This window comes from Barbatula barbatula (assembly GCF_947034865.1).
Source record: "Barbatula barbatula genome assembly, chromosome: 3".
Lineage (NCBI taxonomy): Eukaryota > Metazoa > Chordata > Actinopteri > Cypriniformes > Nemacheilidae > Barbatula > Barbatula barbatula.
The window spans coordinates 18,666,854-18,688,142 of record NC_136764.1 but is presented as its reverse complement, the minus strand read 5'-3'; the positions used below and the strand labels follow the sequence as shown (position 1 = coordinate 18,688,142).

The following is a 21,289-nucleotide window of genomic DNA, read 5'->3' as shown; positions in this document are numbered from 1 at the left end:
ACTGTATCAACATATGCTGATATTCAGCACACAAGTGAATATCTCCCCCTTCGCTGAGGCAATCAGGCTGTTGTGTAATATGAAGTCAACCTACATTTCCCCCCTCGCTCTCAGGTTGCTGCCACTAGCACTTGTGGCCAACTTCCTGTCAAGAAATGGCTTACATTCAAGGAGATTCTGACAAACTTCACAAAGCTGTAGGCACAAAAACGGCTGGCCTAATTTCTCAACCTTCACTGATTTCAGTCTCATCTGTTCCTCTGCTGCAGTGATGGGAGTGGACATTCTGTATAATGTACATTGTTGTGTTTCTGTGTGTATGTTTTCGTGTAAGCTGGGCCTCTAAATCAAGATATAATATATTATTTGTTTATGAATCGAGGCAAAAGAAGACTTGTAATCAAATCACTGATAAATACAGGTGGGATCTTGATGTAGATTCTAATGTAAAATGCAAATCCAAGATGCAAATCTAATGCAGTGCCTTTGTGCTGGGGCATTCTAGCAGCAACAGGTATGGACTTCTTCCGTTGATCCATAAATGTGCACTTGTTTATGAAAAGTGTGACTGAAATATTTTGATTAAACTTAAGTAAAAACACTGTGGTATAATAATGTTTTTTTACATAATTTAGGTGGTTGTAATATGTCCGTTTTACTGATGGAACATTTTCAGATCCAACTTTTTTTCTGGAGAAAAACTAGAACAAGTTTATCTGTAAGTGATACTTTATTGATTTTCATTAAAATAAACTATTTGATTTGTTTTGATCATTCTCACACACCTCTAATTTGATAAATGCCATTGTGAAAGATTCTCCTGGGGTAATACTGGTTTAAGGTATGGCCATCCTGCCCTATACATTGATTAAATATCACACACCTCCCTCACTTGATTCATAGTGGCTTAATCCAAATGTATACCCATCTAAAGATAATGAAGAATTAAAGAAACATCACCCTATTTATTCAAATGTAGCTTACAGGACAGAACGCCAAAAACTCTTTATATCCGCCCCTATCACCACTTATTTTATGCAAGGCGAACTTGTGAATGTTTCATATTAACCAAACCCCCACATCTCTGACTACACAGAGTGACAAATTAACACACTCTTCCTATGACGCTGCTTTGACGTCACCATGGGAACAGTGACCTGAAGCTTAAGAATACATCATCCAATAGGTCAGGATGAAAAAGCAGCATGTGCGTATGATAAAAAAATGACAAAGCACAAGATGCAAAAACAATGAGAGCATTTACATAAAAAGAATGAATCACTTTACCAATGTCATGTTTTATAAGTGTCTGTTTGATTACAGACACTTCATCTTTAGTCATACTCGGGTAATATAGAAAATGTCCCACAGATGAACAAGCTTAATGGCTGGAATACACTACAAGACTTTTAACATCTGAACAGATTTTTTAAAACTAGACATCATACACTTACAGACTTTTGGAACGTTTCAGATGTAGAAACTGATCAAATCTGCAGACTGGCACAGACTTTCTGCAACAAGACCAGACTGAAAATCTGGCCAAAATCTTAGCAAAAGTCTTGTGGTGTATTTTAGCCTTTAAGGGTCAGTGAGGCTCTGAAAAAAGAGAGGAAAACTGAAAAAGTGAAAGTTTACTTTTAAAAAGTGCTTTTAATTTTAATTCATGAAAAGCACAGACTAAGCATTCATTTATTTATTTAGTTGATGTTGTCTCTTGGCCAGTGTGTGTTGTGGTTGTTGTTACTGTATTATGTTGTTGACAAATGGGTTGAGCAAAAATGACATATTTTCATCTTTTGGGGGAAACATATTTAAATCTTAACGCGTTTTATCAAGAGTATTTTTCAAACAATGAACGTGTGCAATGACACTAGTAGGCAGTCATTCACATTTGCTTGAAGGCAGACGATTTTACATTTATAGTAACACAAGCGCCATCTTGTGGTGAATTAGAGAGTATGCACAAAAGAGTTGAATAAAATGAAACCCATAAAACTGTTATAATATTCAGATTTTTTAAATGAAGTTCTCAGAGACGTGAGGTCTCGTGGGAAAAAAAACTAGCAATATAATGAAAGCCCCCCCCAAAATTGCCCTGCGTATTAGGGAAGATTACTTTGCAATGCATCAAGGAACCGGGTGAAAAAAATGTCCGGCATGCAGGGTGTCTAAGATGATGCCCAGAGCCTCAGCATGACAATATTGAGTGCTTTCTATCCAGTACATTCCTCAAGTTTTTTGTCCGGATATCTAACAAACTATAATTTTATACCTTCTGAGAAATTTCCCTTAAATGCTTTACTGGGTTACAAGCATTATGATCAATTCTGCATATGCAGTTTTTTAAAGACCATATTTGATCTTTAAGTCAACACTTGCCTAGGGGGATTATGTGAGAAGTATTATCCGGAAACTTTCCGGTCAGGCTGTAAAGAAAAGGACTTTGGCCAGCGTGACCAGAAGTGTCTTGTAGGTGATGCTCCAGTTCACACTGCACAGCGAGGAAAGGAAGACAGATCGCTAAAGGTAACTCTGCAACAAAATATTATTTGTGATTATTAAAAGTATTTTTGAGCCCTTAATTTAAGCATGCATATTTAGGGTAATTATTCACATTTAGTAATGACTCTTTATCATGTGTGGTTTTTATGTGGCCTGGCTATGACATCCCTGGCACTCTTATCTTAATTTCCCCAGTGAGCACATAATTATTATTTCCATTTTTATTTAATATATTTATGTCTACTTTTTGATATTTGCACATATTTTGTGAAAATTTCATTACACAGCAAAGCTTTCTGCGCAGAGGAATGATAAATATTAACTGAGTCAGATGAGAAAAGGGCTGACAAGCAGATGAATCATGTGGTCACAGTCATTAAAGTGCTGTTGTGTTACCTGGACTGTCAATTACTTTCATTTAGTTGTTTTTGTACAACATTTTTTTATTTTATTTACTAAAATGCTTTATGTCCTAAAACTAACATATTTTGGCACTAATTGCATCGATAAGAATGATCATGTTATAATCAGAAGATTACAAGTAAGGGATTTATTGAACTTGAATTTAGTAACGATTACCTTTTGATCATGTGATATGATTTGATCTTTTAGCCTTTGCCTTTTATGAATATACTGTTTCTAAATTTTACAGTTTTTTTGTGTGTTTAAAATGATGAGTCAGTGCAGCAATAAGTATTGCATAAGCTTTTTTTCGTAGTCGTTTAAAATATTGATAAATGTTTATGCATGTTATAAATAATCATTAAATTAATTGCTTATGTATTATGACCATTAGGATGAGCTTTACCTTGAGAAGAAGTCAGTCTCTAAAGACTCTTTCTGGAGGTCATAGTTCATGGTCCACATCAGAGATTCTGTTGTGGGACAAGAGGACATCTGTGTCTCAGCTTGTTCAAAAGTAAGCCGACTACTTTTCCTCCACAGTATCATAAATTAAGTCTTAAAGTCTTTGTCTTAAATTGACTATTTTTGACAGGTATGAAAGCTGTGTAGACCTCACAGATGTCAGCAGAGAAGAGACCTGGTCTAAGGTATAACCACCAATCTATTAATTAAATTAAACATAGTTAAAAAAAACATGTAAAATATTAATATCTTGACCAGTGGTTATCAACTGAATGTGACTGGTAACATTATATATAATTATGTTGTGTAGACTATTGTAATTGTATAAAGTTTATCAAGACTTATTTAATTTTGGGGGGAAAACTGACAGATCTTGGTCTTGAAAGAACAACACTTGAGAACCACTGATCTAAACTATTGTAGACCAACAATAAATCAATCATGTATTACACTGGACACCAGTAGTCAGAAAATGTGATTCTTTCAATCCATTGTGCCTTAAATGGATGATATCTCTGTGCCACAGTCACACGGGCTGAGGAGATCAAACCATTCTGAGATTCAAGAGAGTAGAGTTGAAAGTCTCTGGAGGAGATATGAGTCCTTCAGTGCCTCTAATCCCACCTTGTCCAAAAGTATTTCTATGGACATGCTACCCCAGCCAGATCCAGCAGGCACTTATTCACAAAGGACCCTGTTTGAGTCGAAGAACGCCCTGTGCCGAGACTACACCAGCAGCCCCCGACTCAACATCCCACCACAAGCCAAAATGAGCCCTGTGAGTCACATAACATCATCCGGCCGAGAGAAAAGTTATTCCAGCACTAGTGTCACTAGATCCATGAAGGACAAGACTCACCAGGTGTGTTAAACACTCGTGAATATGTGACTTATTTCTATAGCCTTTGCGTCTTGGTGTGTGAAGTACTGTAAATGTTTTACATAATCCATTGGATTACAACTACAATATATTTTTTAAGTCAATTGGATAAAAAAACTCAGACATTCTACACTAAGAATTAAAATGAAGGTCAATGTGTCTATTATAAATTATGTTGGCAGATGGACAAAGGCTGTGAGTCAACACTAAGGAGAACCGTCAGTGGGGTTCCTGGCTATGTCACCACTCGGCACCCTAGTGGATTGAATGGTAAATTGCGTAACATGTTATTAAATAATTTACTGTAATGGCTTAACAGTACAACATGTGTATAGAAGTGAGTTTTTTTATCAGTTCGATTTTATTCTTCTTAACTCAGCTGCGTGTTAGTCAGGAACAATGAGGTCAAAGGTCATGTGAACTTTATGTTTTTTTTAATAATGATTTTTAAAGCTTTTTCACAATTTCCTACTGCATTGTATTGCATTTTAAGGTGAATGGAAATGCTAAAGAAGTTAATGGATGTGCCCCTGGCAGTAAATTACCATAACAGTACCATTTTCTTTCATATTTATAAAAAAGATTAGTTTTTACTTATGATCACATACAATAATCTATAAAAGACCTTGTGATCAGTGGATCAAATATTGTTTGGTTAAAGGATTCATTCTGTCATTATAACATCAACAACAATCATTCTTCAGCATCGGGATATAGAGAAAATATTAAAGGATAACCGTGTTACTATATTATAAAATAGTTTCATTACGGGCTCAAAAATGTACATACAAAAAGAAACATATGTATATAACATACATACATATAACATAAAAATTATAAGTAATACTCACAAGTGCATGTATGGTGTTAGTGCGCACTGTCATTATTTTGAGATCATTAGCCATCAACATACACCTCATCATACGTCACTGCGCATGATATTATTGTAAGCTGCTTAAGGACCTTATTAAATGAAACAACAGTTATAAATAGAGATGTTACATGAGACTCTTTCTAAACAACCTTGTCAAAAAGCCAATTACTTCTATTTATTAATATCTCAGAACCTCTGAAGACAAAATGAAGCAAATATGGGATATGAGGCTAATATGATATTAGTGGGAACTATGCTCAAGGGGGTTCCCTCTACACCCCATCACTTCCAGAAGCCCTGATTGACTCAGGCGTGTGGAATACCGCCAGCATGCTGCTTCCAAAATAGAGGCTGGCCTCATCCCTGCTCCATAGTGAGCAGTGATAAAAATCAGCTGTCATCCATTATATAGGGCCAGAAACAAGCTGAGTTTCACAGAGAGAGACGAGGCCACTGCTACAGGCAGACACAGTCATCAGCCAGGGAAATATACAAGATTGAGGCTTAAAGGCCAGAACGAGCAAAAAGCAGCAGCGTTTTATACTGTAAGTACAATAAGTAGTGAGTAAATTGTGGAAAGAAAGCATAGGACATATACATTTATTAGTGATAATCTGTATGCAATTATATTACCAAAAATATGTTTCTTATATTTATGAATTATTATATTTATTTTTAAATAAATTTAAAGGAATGCCTGAGAATTTTAGATACATTTATTGATGTTGAGGAGCCTGCTTGTAACAATTGGCTACAATGTATAGTAATTAACTTAGAAAGTAGAGTAAGGATGATAAAAAGGTTATGCTATGTATTGTTTAGGACAGGGGTTTGTCAAAGTATGGTCTGGGGGGCCTCCAGGATGTTCTAAGGGGTCCCCAGAAATTCAACAGCAAAAGTCATTTATTACAGTTAAATTTCAAATAGGCTTAATATGTTGTCTTTTAAGTATACTTACTATTTGTCTCAGAGTCTAAATGCTTCTTTATAAAACAATTGTGTTTTAGAAAAGGGGCTCCTCACAAAAGGAAAAGGCAGATCATATTTGGTGTTCTTGTCATGAAATAGTTTGAAAACCCCTGGTTTAGGATAAGCAAAGAATTTCGGAAGTAACATTTTGGAGTAAAATGGAAAAGTTACTTTTGTAACATAGTGACATAAAGTTTCAATTAATGCTTTCAATTTTTCGTCAAGTTTACAGGTATGCTTCTATTTGTATCTAAAACCAATGGCAGATAAAAGAGCTACAGAGACATGCAACCAGTATTTACAAGAGCACTTGAAATCAGCTTATTAAATATACGGTGGCAAATATCATAAACTGACATGCTATAAAACTGAAATGTAGACACTATCTTTCATAAAACACCTCAGTTGTCAGCTTAAAAGGTCTTTGTTGACACTACGTATTTTAAGTAGAGGTTTGAAGTTTTCGTTGTCTAAACAAGACCTTGCTCACCGGAAACTAAACAAGGCAGCTGAAGGGAATAAATACCATCCACATATCACAATAATTTGGACAGCTGTCAGCGGCACAAAAGCACTCACATTCTACGACAATAATAGCCACGCACCCATTCCTGTCTGTGTGTCAACTCTTACTGAATAGCTCCGGCCATGAAACTCATTCAGCTGACAAGATGATCTTTGAATTACATGTCTAGATTGTTGGACTCCTAAATCACATAATTGTACATAGTAAATGAGGAGGGAAGAAAGCAGGTTGGCATAAAGTTTAACATTAACCATCCGGCAAAGGCCTTGGATTGAGGTTTATAAGCACACTTTAAACTCTATAAACTTGATAATGTTAGTTTATGCTGAATGGGCATGCAGGCCGGGACTTTCATCAAATTGACACACAGATCAAGTAAAACTTATATTATTTTAAATGTCAGGAAGTTTACAATAAAAGTGATAGTAGCTCAATATTTCAGGTTTGTAAGCAGTCTGATATCTCTCCGTGTAACAGTAAAGTCTAGTTGGATTTTTGTATGGCCCTGTTATTCTGTGTGCTCATCCAGCTTTGCAAACGTTTTAAGCCCAGACTCGTGAGTGGCGCCAGTGGCAGTCTCTGTCCTTTTGTCCTATGAGAGCTTACAGTGTGAAAATTGAGGTATGCTTGAATATAGTCATTATTTACAGCTGACAGACCTGTGCTGCTTGCTGGTTCTCTACATTTTAGGACAGAATGCTCTATGTAGGGAAAGGCTTTTGATGCGACTTTGCATAAGTAAGCAAAAAATTGCTATTGGGGTGCCAAGATTTTCTCAATTACCAACAGCATATTTAAGATTCCTCTAGACAAACAAAAAACAAAGAAGTTGAATGAGATGGAAAAGATGCACAGAACTTTACCTTCCAAACTTCACACCGATGTTACTTATTATATTACCAATACAGCATTTACATCATGAAAATGCAATTTTGCTTGCAAAACAAAACAAAACTATAGAAATCCACTGGTCAGCTAAGCCAACTAAATCCACTAAGATCCAAAATCTCAACCAGAGCAGTTTTGTTTCAGAATGTTTTGTTCCCAGAGAATGAAAAACTTAAAAAAGGGTCACTGTGTCACAGCTGACAGTGCAGTTATTTTTAGCTCAATGAAAAGACAATCTAGCTGTTATATTATATATATATATCATAGGTAGCAACAGAAAATGGAAAGCTAAATATCTTGCAAGCATACAAGCATATACTATGTGTGGAACTAAATAGTTTCCGTACGCCCTTGAGGAGTAATAATAGCCCACAGATAAAAAGCATACCAACACCATCTGCACTATATATAGATGTACAGAAATATCAGTGTATCTGTTGCCAGGACTATTACATGGCCAAACAACTGGGTCAGATCAATTTTTAAGGTGGATTATTAGAGCCTTGGGTCTAATTTAGTTACAGCTACATTTTAAGTGATAAAATGTGCTTAGAGAACATACCAGATATATTTTTGCAGTTGCTATTTCTTGTCACATTTACATTGCATACATCTGACATTCATACATTGAATCTCCATTTAAATAGAAACCATCCTTAAGTTATACATAATTTTGTGTAGTTTTGTGTAACATTTGTGTTTCTTACGTGAATTAGATGAGAAAAGACCTTTCAAGACAGACCTGAAAGAATCCTCCTATATTCAAGAGCGCAAACAGAAGTTTACATCCACTCCCATCCCAACCGTGAAAGACAGATCTGCTGTTTATCTCTCAAAGTTAGCAGCTTCAGACGCCTCAGGATCCACCGAACAGACAGTGAGTGTATGAGTCATATATCACACATGCCACACAGGCATTCATGACCATAAGGTCAAGTGCTCAGGCTGGGTGACACAAAGGCATGCCATACTGGGTAGTCTGGTACACACTTGTATTGCAGTAAACTAAACAGCTTTGTTGGTCTGCAGTGGATAAGTGATGTGTCGAAATGTAGCTTTATGCAAAAGAAGTCTGCTGTATGAAAAATGCTTATTGAGGATAATGAATTATTTTCTTTCTCAGGGCGGCGTGATCCAAGAGCACGGAAAGAAGAAACAAAGCAAGGTATGAACAGGTTTACACCTTTAGCATGTGACCCTGCCGTGTGACTAATGACTAATGCAAATGGATGCTGTGTGATCCTTTAGAGAAATATTATGAAAATGACAATGGTCTCAGTATAAAATGTACTAGGAACATGAGTTACATGAGCGACTTAAACTTTATTTAATGGAATGCATTGTGACACAGAAAAAATCTAAATATACAACAGTGTATAAAATTTACCAGCCTACACAATATTGTAGTAGTAGCAGTTATTGTAGTAGTAAAATCGTAACTGGGATATTATTTTCTCCAGAATACATACTTTCACTTAACTAAGGTCATGAATGTTTATATAAAAATATCGATACAGGCGGAATATTGGGATGGCCGAGGCTGCCAATCCAATCGTTCAATACATTTTAAGGCTGGATTCAAAGAAGCCTTTGAAATAGAACGGCCTTACCAGCCTGTAGCAGCGCTGCTGTTATGCATTTGGTTTTGGTTTGCATCCTTTGGAGAATAGGGATGGGACGCAGCCATAAATATCCTAAATACAAACAGTTAAGTCCATAAATATTTGGACAGAGTCAAATTTTTTCAAATTATGGTTTGTTTCACTTGCATGGAGATCTGGGCGATAAGCATGATGTGGGTTCACAGCAACAGCTTCCAAAAGCAAACATCACACATAGGTACCTTAAACATGCTTCATTTATGAGGACTTTATTTAACAAAAAGCCCAGACCTGTGAATAAAACCACTTTTTGGGGTCCCTTGAAAAAGGGGGATGGGGCTATCATGTACATTTATTAGCATGCTTTGGAAAGTGGCTATAATATATCACAACATAATATCTCTTGTATACTGTCAAGTTTACAGTCATTAAGGAGTGCATGAGTAAAACATGTTATGAATAATAGCTGAATTATGTACTAACATGGGTGAAATACTCTCATAAATGGACTCAAGCCCCACATGAATAGAGATGGTGTGCAGTGAACTAATCAACCATTCCCATCTAAACTCACAGAACAAGGTAAAGTATGACTGTATTGAGCTATTAACACTTTACTATTATGGGAGTATAATTCATTGTGCTATGGAGAGTAACTTGAGACTTCATACTTCTTCTTTGCACCCAAGATGGCAGAAGTCAGCAAACAGGTAAAAGTGGCAGATCCAGCTGGTGGGGATGAAGATTTCCCTCCCCCTCCCCCTCCTCCACCAAGACCTCAAGTTCTGGAGGCAATCCAAAAGGATCTAAAACAGAATTTCCTCCCTGTACCACCTCCAAAAGAAACCTTCACAGAGTTTTACCAGCAAAGACAGAAAAGTGAAGTGAAACGTCTTTTCAAACACATTCATCCTGAGTTAAAAATGAATCTTGAGGATGTCGTAGATGATGAATTTATCGAGGCAATAAATCCCCAAGCAGGAGATACAGCATATCAGGGAGAAGTCCAATCCATGCGATGGATATTTGAGAACTGGAGTCTTGACAATATTGGAGACCCACATGAAACGAAAAAAATACTTGAAGAGGAAAATCTTCAAGGTGGGGATGTGAGAGGGACATCTTCCTTGTTTGAGCAATCAGTCTTTGATGGTCAACACAAAACAGGTGGTGAGAGACCAGTTTTAGTCAAAGGAGACGTTCGCACCGCAACCTGGCTGTTTGAGACGCAGACTCTGGATTCAATCAGTAAGTCCAAAATGGAGGATGAGGAAATTGTGGAAGTTGTGCTCAAGGAACCTATTCAGAAGGGAGATGTGAGCTGTGCACGTCTCTTATTTGAATGCAAGCCATTGGATGCCCTGGATCGCTACTGTTCTGTTGAAGATCAGCATTTCCTAACACTGAAATCCGAACTAGAGGAAAACAAAGGAGATGTGAAGAAAACTGTCAAACTCTTTCAAGCAGATCCCTGTTGTGCTCTTAGGGACAGCAATGGTCACATCCATGAGATCAAGTCAATCTGTAGAGAAGAAATCCAAAGCAGTAACTTTAAAACAGCACGTTGGCTGTTTGAAACACAACCTCTAGACCACATTAATAAAGGAAAATCTGGTGTGCAAATAATTCGGGGGATCTCGCTTGAGGAAGCCCAAAAGAGCGGTGTTGACAAAAAGAGATGGATGTTTGAAACCCAATCTCTTGACGCTATTAAAGAAGGTGTTGTGGAAGAACAAAAGTTTCAAGGAACAGTGGAGGACTTCTCAGGAGAAGCAGATGTTCAGAACAAACATACACTTTTAGAAAACCAGCTCCTGTCATCGGCTAAAGGAGAGCTTATGGGTAAAGAAAGAGAGGATATCGTTGGAGGACATGTAGGCTCCACCCTGTGGCTTTTTGAAACACAGCCTATGGACACTCTGAAAGACAGCTGTGAGGTGGGACATCTCAAAAAGGTTTTAGTGTCCAGCGATGAAAAAGGAGAAGTTAAAGACAAAAGGCAGCACTTTGAGAATATCAGGGTTTGTAAAACGACAAATCAAGGGAGCAAAGTTGAAGACAAAGAAAGAGGAGATGTCAAGACGTTCAAGAATCTTTTTGAAACTATACCTCTCAGTCACATGTCTCAATCTGAAAATGCACCCGCTCCAGTCTGTGATGTTACAGCTTGGGACGTCAAAGACAACCGATCACTGTCTGAATCCACTCCATTGTATGCGATTAAGGACAGTGCTGGAAACTTCCATAAGGTAACAACTGTCAGCAGAGAGGAATGCGTAAAAGGAAATGTTCAGAATTACAAATGGATGTTTGAGACGAAACCTCTAGACCAATTCGAAGAACGTAAAGACAAAATAGAAGTTATCAAAGGCATCACAAGGCAAGAAGACTCAACAAATGAGGTGAGAACAGCAAAATGGATGTTCGAAACACAACCTTTAGATAGTATCCATTTAAAGTTCAATCAGAAAGAAGTGGACTCAACAGCATCACAGGAGGAAATTCAAAAAGGTAATGTAAAGACATGCAAATGGCTATTTGAGACACAACCAATGGACATTCTGTATGACAAATCTGAGAGAATCCAGGATGTACAACCAGTGCCAAAGGCTAATGTGAAATCACACACTTGGCTTTTTGAAACCCAGCCATTAGATAACATCAAGGACAAAGATGAATTCAGTTTGAAATTGTGCAGTCCTATGCAGGAAGATGTAAAAAGTGATGTCAATGTTATGACAGTGAAACACCTGTTTGAAACTGAGACTTTGGACAGAATAACAAAGCAAACAGATTGTGCTCAAAATATAAGATATGTCAGTGAAGTTGATGTCCAGTCTGGAGATGTATCTAGAGTAAAAGAAACCTTTGAATCCAAGTCACTTGATGAAATAGGAAGCGAGTGCATCAAAGAGTCGAAGACTGGGCAGCAAGACAATGAAATTCAGTCAGGATCAGTGCACAAATTTACTTGGCTCTTTGAGAATCAACCGATCTGTGAGATCAATGAGAAGGAGGATCAAATAAACAATAGTGTCCAAGATGTTGAAAGCGGTGATGTTGGAGGCAAAAAGTTTATTTTTGAAACTTTCTCTCTGGATAAAATCAAGGATAAAGACCAACTGCTTGAGCATCAGTCAATGAGTGTTGAGAAACCTGTGAACGCAAGTGTTGATGTTAAATCCAGCACAATGCGTTTTGAATCCCAACCTTTGTATGCTATTAAAGACAAAGATGGACAGTTTCATGAAGTTACCACAGTGAAGAAAGAGGAAATGATGGGAGGAGATGTGAGGGGAGCCAGATGGATGTTTGAAACGAAGCCACTTGATACCATTCAAGCAGACAAAGAAATTTACGTTATCCGGGCGGTTACACAGGAGGATGTGCTTAAGGGTGATGTAAAATCAGCTCGTTGGAAGTTTGAGACACAGCCTTTGGACTCCCTCACAGAATCTGAAAGACCTTCAGTTCGGGTTATGGAAGATTTAAGCCATGGAAAAAATGTGCAACAGAGCAAACAACTTTTTGAGACCGAGCAAGTAGCCCAAAAGAAGTATGTAAGGATGGTGAGCGTTACAGATGTTCAACAAGGTGATGTGCGCACTTCCACCTGGCTCTTTGAGAACCAGCAAATCGATACTCTGAAAGGTGAGCAACATGAGCAAAATACCTTGCAAACTGTACATCGGGAGGATAACAGAAAGGGTGATGTGAAACGATGCACTTGGCTATTTGAATCCCAGCCCCTGGATCAGATTAAGAACCATGAATCTAACGAAGAGTGTGTTTCATTAAGTGAAGACATTCCAAAGGCGGATGTCAAAAGCACAACTTGGTTATTCGAAACCACGCCACTAGACAAAATCATAGTGGAAAGCGTTACAGACATCCTCTACCGCCTTTGTCAGCATTCATTTATTCATTCAAGTGGCATCATCATCCAAGCCGATGATTATAAGTATGTAAACATGGCAAAGTACCAGTTTGTCAACAGTGATGTTCCTAAAGTTCAAAAGGAGGAAGTTGTTGAGGGAAACATCAGAAACATAATGCTACAGTTATTGTTCAAACCAAACCTGAAACCTAAAGTTGTTCTTCTTAAAGAGGACGAAGAAGGCAGGTTGCACAGCACGGTGCTTGAAATACCATTTCAACAGGCTGAATCTGCGGACAACCCAGACGCCAAATGTAAGATTCAAGAAGCTGTTACAATTATTGAGAGCTTGCTAGTTCAGCAAAAATCAATTAAGACAGGCTTGGTAATGCAAGAATCAGAAGGAAAACAACCAGAGATGACAGTGTATTCCCTCTACTATCAAAAAAGCCTTACAGCAGAGTCATGCGATGTCACACGAGGAGATGTCAAGACCACTATCGGCAACCTTCTTGCCACAGTCCACAGCCAGCAGACCAAACCATCCTGCAGGTTAGAAAAAAATGAGAGGGGGAATGTTGATTTGTACAGAAATTGTATTGAAAAGGGTGACCTTGAGTTTCTTAAGACTCTACAGCGAGAGCTATCTGAAGAGGAACCGACATCCTCCCAGAGAGATGAAATTGAAATCATTCAGGGTGACGTGAAGGAAGCAAAGAGACATCTCAATCAACAAAGGGAACAAGTTGAGAGAACGGTTCTGGATGTTGTACCTGGAGATGTGAAAAACGTTAAAAGGGTTTTCTCAGAGGTCTATGTAGATCAGACCGTAGAAAACGGCATGGCAAAAGAGGAGATCCTTAAAGGTGATGTTTTCTCAGCAAAGCAGCAACTTGATGAAGCAACCAAGCAGCCAATCATGGTACAAAGAGAGGAAATAGTGTCTGGGGATATTAAAGCGTCACTCGAATCCTTGGAGCGAGCAAAGCAGCAAAGCATGCACATGGAACGTGAGGTCATTGTACCAGGCACCATTTATGATCTGAATGTAGAAATGTGCTCAGAGGAAGATGAAAGAAACGTAATAAAGGAGGAAATAATTTCAGGAGATGTTAAGGCGGCCAAAAGGTCGCTGGAGATGGCGAAGAACCAAAGTATGAGAGTGGAACGGGAACCTATCACTCCTGGAAAGTTATACAATATAAATGAATCAGCTCAGTGCCAAAACATCTCGACAGTGCAGCAGACTACAACATCATCCTCGAGCAACCAGCGGATAACTACAACATTTCGAAAGGTTAGTGATATAGAAAAGGATCAGGGATCCACGGAAAGTCATCAGAATGAAGTGAGAAGGAGAGATGTAATAGATAATTGTACAGAAAATGACTCAACAAGGTTAGATTATGCAAAATTTTCGGAAACAGAGCCTGAAATTGTTAAAGGTGACGTGAAGGCTGTAATTCAGTCTTTGCAAAGTGCAATAAAGGAGCAGAGAAGTGTAGACAGAGAGGAGATTTTAAGGGGTAATATGCAAGAGACACTCCAGTGTCTTGAAAAATCTAGCGTTAATGTTTCTAAAGGCGATTATAAGGCAGCAATGCTATATAGAAAATCTTGTACAGAAAAGAAAATGTTGAAAAATGTCTCAGGGATTGAAGAATGCAAGCAGAGTTGTGTTGTACCACTGTCTTCATTTGACATTGAATTGTCTTCTTCGGTTTCAGTGACTGGCAGTGAGCATCTGACCTTCTTGGCACTGAACTCCGAACCTATTAGTTCCACCTCAGACAATTCAAACCAGCTCCCTAAAAAACATCCACCACCTATCCCTCCAAAAACTGCTCTTCAGGTTAATGGTCAGAAACCAGCTATTCCACCAAAGCCATTGAACATCATCACACCTTCTGAAAACACTACAGACACCCAACAAATCTGTCCAACTTCATCAAATCCATCCAAAAAGACACCAGTTAAGAAAACTCACTTGCATAAAAAGGAAACCTGGAATTTTGAAAGCGCAAACAAAATGAAAGGCGAGCTACTCAACAATCATGAACCAGTTCAAAGAACAAAAGTCACAGATCATATGGATCTTCAGAAAATGCAGTACACTGAGCAATGGGTTCAGAATTCACACATGCAACATATGGACACGGCATCAGTCAGCCAGATTGAGAACATTTATGATAGTTCACTTGCTTGTAATACACCAGGAATGGAGAAAAATGTTATTCAGAAGATAAATGCTGCTGAAGAGATCAAGATGTGTATGCAGAACTACTCAAATAACAGTGAAGAGTTAAACATGGGATTTAAGGTTGCGCTTCAGAATTTTGGGGAGAAGAAATTAACCACTATAGAAACCTCATCTTCTCCGAAGAAAACTAAAGTTGTACCAAATAAAAACATCCAGGAAGCTCAAGAATGCTCCAGAGCCCTACAACTGCCTGGAAAAGATAACATCAGAAATACCCCAGATAAACGTGAAGTGCCTTCAGAACACAACCAAACCTTTAAAGAGCACAAAAACACAGGAGAAAAAGTTGTTTTGAGAAAAAAGAAAGTAAAGCGGGAAACAGAAGATGAGCGTCGCCAAAGGCTTTCCGTCCACAAAGAGGAGATTATGAGGGGCAATGTGAAAGCAGCCATTGAGATCTTTGAAAATCTTATGAGACGAGAGGAACTGAAAATAATCCTGTCAAAAGTTCAGGAAATGGAAGGGGAGACTTCTGAGGTGGATGTCAGATCTTTGAAGACATTGTATGATAATGTGCCTGCTTGGATTGCCAATCCAGTAAAAATTACGAAACATAGACCTTCATCAAAAGAGACGAGATCTGGCACAGAAGCTGGGGGCTCGAGAGATGATGTGGAGAGTGTGTCTTCTGTCGAGGCTGCTTTTGGGGATCTAGAGAAAGCAAGCATGGACATTGCCATTTTGAAAGAGCAGACATTAGCTAAACTTTTGGACATAGAGGAAGTTATCAAAAAAGCATTGTTTTCTGTATCAAATTTAAAGTCAGAAACTGACATTGCTGGATTATCAAGTCTATTCAGTGAATCTTTAAACGCTGACAATGTTTCTCCAGGTACTAATAACATTAGGAAAATAAGCATAGCGTCCAGTAAAGCAAAGCCTGCACAATCAAAACAGGTTCATAGCACTGATAGAATTGGCAGGAAACACTATTCCGAGCTGCCAAAAGATGCATCACAACTTCAAAAGGGCAAACCATCCTCCAATCTCCCTTCTTCGCCATCATTCATTTCCATTCATTCAGCTGCAAGAAAACCAGTGGAGACAAAAGCAGACCAACCTAATCTAAGCAGCACCTTCAAACAGTCTTCAGCTGAGAAAAGCTCCGCCAACCACATTTGTCACCCTCTAAGTCCTCAAAGAAATGTGAGCGTTCTTGAGGTACAAACAGTTCCCGAGGCTGGAAGTGGAATCGTTGGAACAAAGACTGTCAGTGAGAAATATGAGGAGACAGATTCCTTTGGAAATACATATTTCTCATCTAAAAGATCTACATTTGTCACAAGGCAGTCTGAGAGAGAATTATCTTCATCATGTGATGTGGTTACCAGTTCAGGGAAGTATGATGTCATGACTCTACCTGTCTCGCAAAGGGCCGGCCACACCTTTTCTTCAAATTCTCTGTGTGAAAAAAAAGACAAAAGAAAAGTGTTTGTTACTTTCGGTCATTCAGACACAAAAAAACAATAACCTGGTAGTTTATTCCCTTTTGTAACAATGTAGATAGTCTTCTTTAAAAGAAATGCTGTATTTTTTAAAAGAATAATGTTTTGGTGATGTCTTTTTTCCAATTTCTTCTTTAAAAGAAAAAAACAATAGATCCTTATTTTTTGTGTGTACAGTTAAACCGTTTTGTGATATTTATCTACATGAAGGTTGAGCGGGATATTTCATACTGTTGTGATTTAGGATTATAAAAAAGTTGATACAGCATTGTATGTTTGTTTCAAATGTTGTATATTAAACTTAAAATAAAATACAAAAACCTACTTGCTGTAATGATTTTATTTTGAACTTCTAACTTGTTTATAGTTTTTTTATAGGAATTTGACATTTTTTAAAAAGTTACTTAATATAAACTAAAATCTTTAAATGCATGTTAGGTGCTTATAAAATGAAAATTCTGTCATCATTTACACGGCCTCTTGTCATTTCAAAAAAAGATATTTTGAAAAATGTTGGTAACAGTGCAGACCCCGATTCTTTTCTATTGTAACCAATGCAAGTGAATGGGGGGTGTTAACAAAATTTCTCAAAATATTTTCTTTTGTCTTCTGCAGAAGAAAGAAAGTCATACAGGTTCGAAATGACAAGATGGCAAGTAAATCATTCCCTTTGAATGTGAATTACTCCTTTAATGGATATTATATTTGTTAACCATAGGAAGCTCATGCTCTGTGTACATTTTTATATACGTATATACTGTATAATCTATGTATGTCTATATTGTTGTCTTAGTTCCTGTCACCTGCTAAAGAGATGTGCTCTGCCTGCCTGACACCAGTTTACACAATGGAGAAAATGGTGGCAGATAAACTAATCCTACATTACAACTGCTTTTGCTGCAAACATTGTAAGACAAAGTTAAGGTGAGGACTATGAACTGGAGATCATCTACTTTTCAGAGACATTAGAAGACAAATCGGCTTAGCTGTAATACTAAAATCAAACCTCTGATTCATAATAAAAATCACAAATATGTAATTGCATAGAGATGTATTGTACCAATCAAACCACAGTTTATCGATTCATAAAATTGAAATGTATGAAGTTATAAAATTTACTTTCAAAACTTGACATGCTACTGTTCATTACAGCCTTCACAATTATTCTGCCCTTTATGGAGAATTCTACTGCACATCACACTACCAACAGTTATTTAAGAGAAAGGGGAACTATGATGAGGGTTTTGGTCACAGACAACACAAAGACAACTGGCTTGCAAAAACAGAGGAACTTGAACCTGTTAACAAGTTTAGCTCAGCCCGTATAACAGAGACCACACATGTTGATGGTCCTTTGGAGTTATCTGCTGGTGTTACCTCAACACAGTACAGAGAGAGAGAAACACAACTCAAAAGCAGTGCTGACAACAGGAACAAGCTTAAAATAAGCTGGCCACCTGAAAACAAAGGGGGCAAGCACAGTCATGTTTCACTAAGCAATTCCTCAGCCTCTGGAAAGATAACCGACTGGTCATGCCGTAACCATTCTTCGGCAAAATCTAGTTGTAGAAATTCTGGGCTGGATGAAACAGACACATCGGTTCATTTGTCAGCTAATGTTCATGAGAAGTCAATCACTTCTTTCTCAATAACAGGTGGGGTAAAAGCAACTCAGTCAGGAGGTCCATTTTTAAAAACGTTGGATTCATCTGTCCATTGTGAAACACAATGTAGGGTCCCAAAAGCTGGTACAATGACAAAACAAGACAGAAATTCTGGAACATTTAGACCAGATTCTATAAAAGGACATGAAGTTGGGAACATTAGCAACACATCAAAAACAAAAAAGACTGTGCGGTTTTCTTCAAATATAAACACGGATGTGAAGAATACCATGAAGATCCAGACTGATGAAGCTTCATCTGCTGTTCTTAAAGATGATGTAATGAAAGCAAATGAAGACCTGACAACAATTACATCTGACAAAGAAACTGCTGAGGAGCATTTAGATGAAACCTTACACACTCAATATGACAATGAATCTTCAAAACACCCCATAGCTGCAGATGAAGTTCGTTCACCTCAGTCAGGAATACAGGAAAACGCCTTGCCTGTGCGAAACAATCTGGATGAAAAACCAAAAGCAGATGAGGAAAATATCAGCGAGCTACAAACAATCCCATATCTCAGTGAACCACATTTAAAGGACAGTGAAGCATGTGAACAAGATGTGTTTAAACCCAATAGCCAATGTGGAGGAGGTTTGGAAGAGGTTGTGGAGATAAAGAATGTGGTGATTATTGGGGCACAGACTAATACCAATCTGACCTCCACAAACCAAGAACCCACAGATTTAATCAAAGATGAATCGAAAGATCTTGATACGTTGGATACACCTCAAAATAACAATGACAAATGCAACACAAAGGCTGCTGAGAAAAAGCTAATGGCTAAACCAAACAAAGGGTCCTGGTCAAAAGGAAAAAGCCCTCTTTCTAAACTCTTCACATCTCCTTCAAAAGGAAAAGAGAATAACAGTGAGCAAAAAAACGAAAGCAAGAGACTTGATGCCAAACCTAGAAATTTATTGAGCAGGCTACTGTCATCCAGTGAAACTGTGCTTACAGCCTGTGAAAAGGAACAAGAACAAGATGGACAAAAAGAAGTGAATGGGAACATTGCATTGATTCAAGATAATGTTACTTCATGTTCTCCTCCTGAAACCGCACAGACAGCACGTAAAAAGGAACAAGAGAAAGACGGAGGAACAAAAGAACATGTATTGATTCAAGATGAATCGACCACTCAAAACATCAGTCATGATCCCATAAAAACAACACAGCACTCACCTAGCGATGCTCCGGAAAAACTTAATACAGACAAGAGCGAGGAACCCATCATTTTGACTGCATCATCAATGGAGCTTGATTCAACTCAACAATCTCTTTCTGATGGTGTGTCAAAGATCGATAACAGTGATGCTCTCTTGGATTGGCAAGAAAGCAGTCATATAAATCCCCCCATTCCAGGCACTCCCAAATCATCAATTCTTGAGGGCAGCGTGAACTCGTCTTCACTTCAGAATGAAGATACATCTGGTCTTCTTGATTCATCTGATGTGTTTACATCTCAACTTGAAGCAAGCCTTGACACAAATTCAGCCCTTTCTGATTTTAACACAGAAACACTTCAAAACATCGGTACATTCACAGATGCTATTTATTGTGAGACTTCATCAATTGATATAGAGAGCTCCTTAGGTCAGGGAGAGCCATTTGAAGAAATTGAAAGTACATCTAATGGAGATGCGATATTGAGTCCTTCTGTAAATTTGACTCCAGAGCCTCTCAATATTTTCGGTTCATCAGAGTCAAATATTGAGACGTCATACGGAAACATATTGAATTCATCTAATGAAAATGAAACTGGTGTTTCCTCACAAGTGTCTGACAACCCCTTCACCGTGAGCAACGTGTCAGCAATGGACATCTTTGGTGAAAACAGTACACTTGATCAACAAAATTTCTTTGATATGATGACAAACAATGAAAGTCATAGTCAAAACCCTTTTGAGGAAATTGTTATTAGTCAACCTGCTCCAAATAACGTTTTTGACAAGATAAGTTCAGAGAGTGACCAATCAACACTGTCAGATACTTCAAATCTTTTCGATCAGAAAAGCCCTAAATCAAGTGTCATTCAGTCTGAGCTTAATACTGTATTTGATCTTGTATCAGCTACTAATGTGTTTGATGAAAGTTGTTCTGATGTAGAACATACTCAATCGACTCATATAGAGGCTTTCGATTTGTTCAGTGCTGAAGAAGATTCATCCTCAGTTGCGTTCAGTCAAAACAGCGCTGATCCTTTCTTTGATCCTTTCCCGGATTACATTTTTGCTAATAGTAATGACAACACAAGCACAAATACATCCAATGTGGAAACAACTCAATCTGATGCAAACCCGTTTGGGGATTTCAGTGGGTTAGAGGGGACCACTGAGGCTGCCAAGACAACTGAGAGCACCTTATGTGATGATATGTTTTCATCTATTCCTGTGATGTCTCCAGCACAGGACAGTTCTAGCAAACCAGATCAAACAAACACTGCCACAAATGTTGTGATGCCACAGAATGCTGAAAATGATTGGCTGTCTGATTTCTTGAGTTAGTACAGTTTCAGTTGTTAATATGGCTCCATGATTAAACTTCAATACCAATAAGCAGAAAAAATATTTCTTTAATGAGAAGATGAAGATTTTACTTTTGGATAATTATTCAGTTTATAATGGTGTTTGACTACTAAATCAATGTATGCTGAGTTCCGGTATACTGTAAAATATTACGTTTCGTTTTGTAGATCCAAAAAATAATAAAAAAGATCAGACTTTCTCTGTCAATAGAGGGTTAATACTGAAAAATGTATTAAAGTGGTATGGCATTGATTTTACAAAATTTTAGCTAATTGGCAAAAATATGGGATTAAGGTTAAAGATGCAATGCAATGATGACCAAGTTAATAAATGAGCCGCAATATTGTATGACACATACATGTCATGTATATCAGTTACTACATGAGTAAATAAAACAATAATTCA

At 37.8% G+C, this 21,289-nt stretch overlaps 1 protein-coding gene across 5 annotated transcripts; it reads left to right on the top strand.

The window, feature by feature from the left end:
• The first annotated feature begins 2,464 nt into the window (after positions 1-2,464).
• On the top strand, positions 2,465-21,284 carry xirp1 (xin actin binding repeat containing 1). 5 transcript variants are annotated; one of them, XM_079452748.1, is made up of 9 exons: positions 2,465-2,529; positions 3,302-3,424; positions 3,503-3,557; positions 3,899-4,234; positions 4,435-4,522; positions 8,226-8,386; positions 8,633-8,674; positions 17,486-17,616; positions 17,845-21,284. In XM_079452748.1, exons 2-9 carry the CDS (start codon positions 3,303-3,305, stop codon positions 20,861-20,863), a joined length of 3,954 nt encoding a protein of 1,317 aa, XP_079308874.1. In that variant the 5' UTR covers positions 2,465-2,529; position 3,302; the 3' UTR covers positions 20,864-21,284. The 5 variants fall into 5 exon arrangements, with proteins under 5 accessions (XP_079308874.1, XP_079308872.1, XP_079308873.1 ...); XM_079452746.1 differs by lacking the exons at positions 2,465-2,529; positions 3,302-3,424; positions 3,503-3,557; ... (2 more) ...; positions 17,486-17,616; positions 17,845-21,284 and adding exons at positions 5,497-5,671; positions 9,626-9,692; positions 9,800-14,284; positions 14,715-16,995; XM_079452747.1 differs by lacking the exons at positions 2,465-2,529; positions 3,302-3,424; positions 3,503-3,557; ... (2 more) ...; positions 17,486-17,616; positions 17,845-21,284 and adding exons at positions 5,543-5,671; positions 9,800-14,284; positions 14,715-16,995.
• The last annotated feature ends 5 nt before the right edge of the window (positions 21,285-21,289 follow it).

What these genes read in the sequence shown, in the direction of transcription:
- xirp1 (XM_079452744.1), top strand. Translation starts at nt 9,642, where the DNA reads ATGGTGTGCAGTGAACTAATCAACCATTCCCATCTAAACTCACAGAAC. An exon ending in ATCTAAACTCACAGAACAAG is followed by an intron (nt 9,693 to 9,799) that starts GTAAAGTATGAC and finishes TTTGCACCCAAG; the next exon opens with ATGGCAGAAGTCAGCAAACA.